Source organism: Ciona intestinalis, unplaced genomic scaffold (assembly GCF_000224145.3).
Source record: "Ciona intestinalis unplaced genomic scaffold, KH HT000021.1, whole genome shotgun sequence".
Classification (NCBI taxonomy): Eukaryota; Metazoa; Chordata; class Ascidiacea; order Phlebobranchia; family Cionidae; genus Ciona; species Ciona intestinalis.
Genome location: NW_004190343.1, coordinates 44,167 through 47,639, shown reverse-complemented (window position 1 = coordinate 47,639; position 3,473 = coordinate 44,167). Strand labels below are relative to the sequence as shown.

Here is a 3,473-nt window from a genome sequence, read left to right as displayed (position 1 = left end):
AGTTGGTTACTATGGCAATCTTTGAGTAAATGATAAACATTGTGAACATTCCTCCTAAATATATGATTGAAGAGTTACAAAAAGTTACTTACACTGTGTGTTTGCAAAGCTTCTTTCATTTGTGATAAAATGTCATTCCATGTGCGTATGGAATCACACTTGGTACCCCCACGACACTGCGGACATACACATCTCGGTACCGGGTTTGTCCACGACCCACGAGGCATACAGGTAGATCTGAGTGAACCCTATAAGTTCTTAACAGTTAAGTACAGCGCCATAGCACAGTTGGTTAGCGCGCCTGCCTGTAACCCAGAGGTAATGGGTTCAAGGCTCGTCGTTGCTACCGTTATGGGCGTATGTGTCCTTGGGCAAGACACTTAACAGCAATTGTTCCAACCCAGTGGTCACTAATGGGTTGTCCAAATTATCAGCCACACATAAAAAAATAAAAAAAATCCACAAAAAAATTATCATCTACAAAGTAACATACTTGGTAACTCGTAAGCTGGCACGAGGTGTGTGAATACCCGTGTTATAACGACTGTCGTTTTCCGGCCATGCGAGAATAAAGTAAGTTACATTCATTCATTCAAGTATGGAATAATATTATTTTAACAGTAAAGTATGTATAATGACTTATTTTCTAGATGTAGCGACCACGCTTATTTTCTTAAAATTAAATATAAATGTTTTTAACTGTAAGCGTGTTTTAACAACTGTTGTTTTGCCGATATATTCTGTCTTTTCGTTTAAAATATTTCTAAATTTTCGCTACCGTAATCGCAGAGACGAATAAAAGTTATTATTATTATTATGTAATGTATTATTTTAACAGTAAAGTATGTATGATGACTTATTTAGCGATGAAATATTTTAAACGAAAAGACAGAATATAGCGACAAAACAACAGTTGTTGAAATATAATTAATACAAACTACTTACAAGTAAAATGAAATTTGGTCCACAGTTAAATGTACATACAGAAGTAATAAAACGCGAGTGTGTGCATGTATATGTGCCAGCTTCTTCAAATTCAAGCAATGGACAAACTGTGGATAATAAACAAACCATTTAGTAAAAGGAAAATTATTGAATGAATGTAACTTGCTTTATCCTCGCCTGGCGGGAAAACAACAGTCGTTAAACACGGGTGTTTTGTTTCATACACCTCGTGCCAGCTTACGATTTACCAAGTATGTAACTTTGTAAGTAATTATTTTTATGTGTGGCTGATAATCAGGAAAATCCATTAGTGACCACTGGGTTGGAGCAATTAAGTGTTTTGCCCAAGGTCACATACGCCCACAATGGTACCAGCGAAGAGCCTTGAATCCATTACCTCTGGGTTAGAGACAGGCACTCTAACTAACTGTGCTACGACACAGCATAAATTAAAGTTTTGGTATGACCATGTAATACCTCGCTGGCAATAGGGAATAGTTGAATTCCAATTTCCATCATTTCCACACATAACTCCTATGTTGCCCTTAACCGCATAATTATCGTGGCATTGCACTTTACAAATAGTTCCGTTACTTGGTGGATCTTCATTTGTTGAACATGTCACATCACCAGTGCTAGATGGTGGTACCGAAGGACATACCGTAACTGAAAAAAAGTAATTTTAATCTGTATTAATACTAATAGATATACTGTAACTAAAAATAAGTAACTTTAATCTGTATTAATAGATATACTGTAACTGAAAAGAAGTAAATTTAATCTGTATTAATGTTTCGTTTTAAGTTTATTGTGTACAGCAGCCCTAATTTTTATGTAACATGTTGTGGGTACATATTTACAATGTAAAGACCATATTGTAAAGATTATCATTTCATCATTTGATTTTCTTATGTTTTGGTGTTACAATATTTTCGCCGTTGTTGTAAATAAAGATACATATAAAGTGTAAATTATGATTGTAACGTATTCTTTGTTGTGTCTGTGTGCGCATTGAGTTGCATCTAGCGGACATCCGGGTTCTGCATAGTCCGGAATCTGAATAACCTTATAGTTTTTCTCGGTCATTATACTTTGGACACGCTAGCGGGCGGTACGTTGTAGACCGCAGCCTAAAATACCGATAATAAAAGCTCTGATTGTGACAAGGTTGTTACATGATAATGCTTACAGTGTTAACTTAACCAGATACCTTTTCACAATATGGCACTGGATTTGACCATAAACCACATGGCAGTATCTTGGAGACTTTTTCAATAAAACATTCACAGAGAAAAACCTTGAAGAGAATACGGATACCTTTTTCACAATATGGCACTGGGCTTGACCATACAGCATCAGAAATGTCACCACCAATGACTTTACAAGTAGAAGAAGAACTTTTATCTCCAGCCAACCGGTAGCCTGGAGGACATGCATAAGAACAAATAGACATCTCAAAATTATGATTGGTGCAGGTTGTTTTTCCACCATTTGCAGGATCAGGTAAAAGAGAACACACGCCAACTGTAAAATAGGTTTACAAATTTAAAGACGAAAAAAATCAAAATATGTCATAGCCATAAAAAAAATATTTTTATAGACTTATAATTTTTTGACTAAGGAGTCTATGTAAGAATAAAGTATTAAATTTATGTATAAGAGTAATACAGGAGCTAAGGTTTAACTCGAACGCGGCTGCAGTTTTAGCCTTAACAAATAAGCGACTGTTGTCTATAACTTAATTAATCTCCTCTTGATAAATATGTACAGTTGTATTGACGATCACGCAAATCATAAATGATAGCCAGATTCCAACAATAGCCAAAGAAGAGCCAACTCAGCCAAATTGGCAGAACGGTCAATAAAGAAAGAGAGAGAGCCAGAGAGTTGGAGTAAACAAGTAATATTTATTTTTACACCATATGTTCGATACAATATCTCATTATCAATTTTGGATTTGTGTCAAGGTAGTTTAGTGTCGCGTTTGAACAGCAAATTACAAAATTCTTAATTAATTCTTAATGTATTGTCTGTAGGGTGTAACGGTCACGCCTTTCATCAAAAACGTTATTTCTTTTTCTGTTTTATTAACAAGCGTGATTTAACAACTGTTGTTTTACCGTTACCACCGGTCTTTTCGCTTTTATAAACTTTCCCGCTATTGTGATCAAAGAGACAAAATAAATTTCATTCATTTAAAAAAAGAAGTTCTTTTAGTATCTTACGTTTCACACAGCTACCAAAACTTGCATTCCAACTCCCTTTGGTCTCACACAGCGACACCAATGATCCAGCCCTTACACCATACCCTGCCTTACATGTAAGTGTGCAAGTTGTACCAGCCGGATACTTCCCTTCAACAGGATTCTTTGTACATATGTGGCTCCCAGATTGGTCCCAGGCAGGGGATTGACAGTCAGCTTAACAATAAGCAATTGTGATTTTTGACTAAAATTTAATGAATAAAATACAATTATGTACTGCAAATGGTTTTATCCAAAAAATACTTCAATACTTTGTGAAAAGGC

General features: G+C 35.5%; 1 protein-coding gene across 4 annotated transcripts in view; it reads right to left on the bottom strand.

The window, feature by feature from the left end:
- The window catches only part of LOC100176290, a 16,746-nt gene that overhangs the window by 959 nt on the left and 12,314 nt on the right, over positions 1 to 3,473 (bottom strand). For 2 of the 4 annotated variants that reach the window (XM_009860227.3, XM_018814992.2), the window contains exons 13-16: positions 2,263 to 2,469; positions 1,423 to 1,611; positions 946 to 1,052; positions 93 to 248 (exon numbers count right to left, since the gene is read on the bottom strand). In XM_009860227.3, the coding sequence (XP_009858529.1) occupies positions 93 to 248; positions 946 to 1,052; positions 1,423 to 1,611; positions 2,263 to 2,469 (659 nt within the window). The remainder of the gene's footprint in view (positions 1 to 92; positions 249 to 945; positions 1,053 to 1,422; positions 1,612 to 2,262; positions 2,470 to 3,473) is intronic. The other 2 variants (XM_009863767.3, XM_018814993.2) reach the window with 1 other exon arrangement.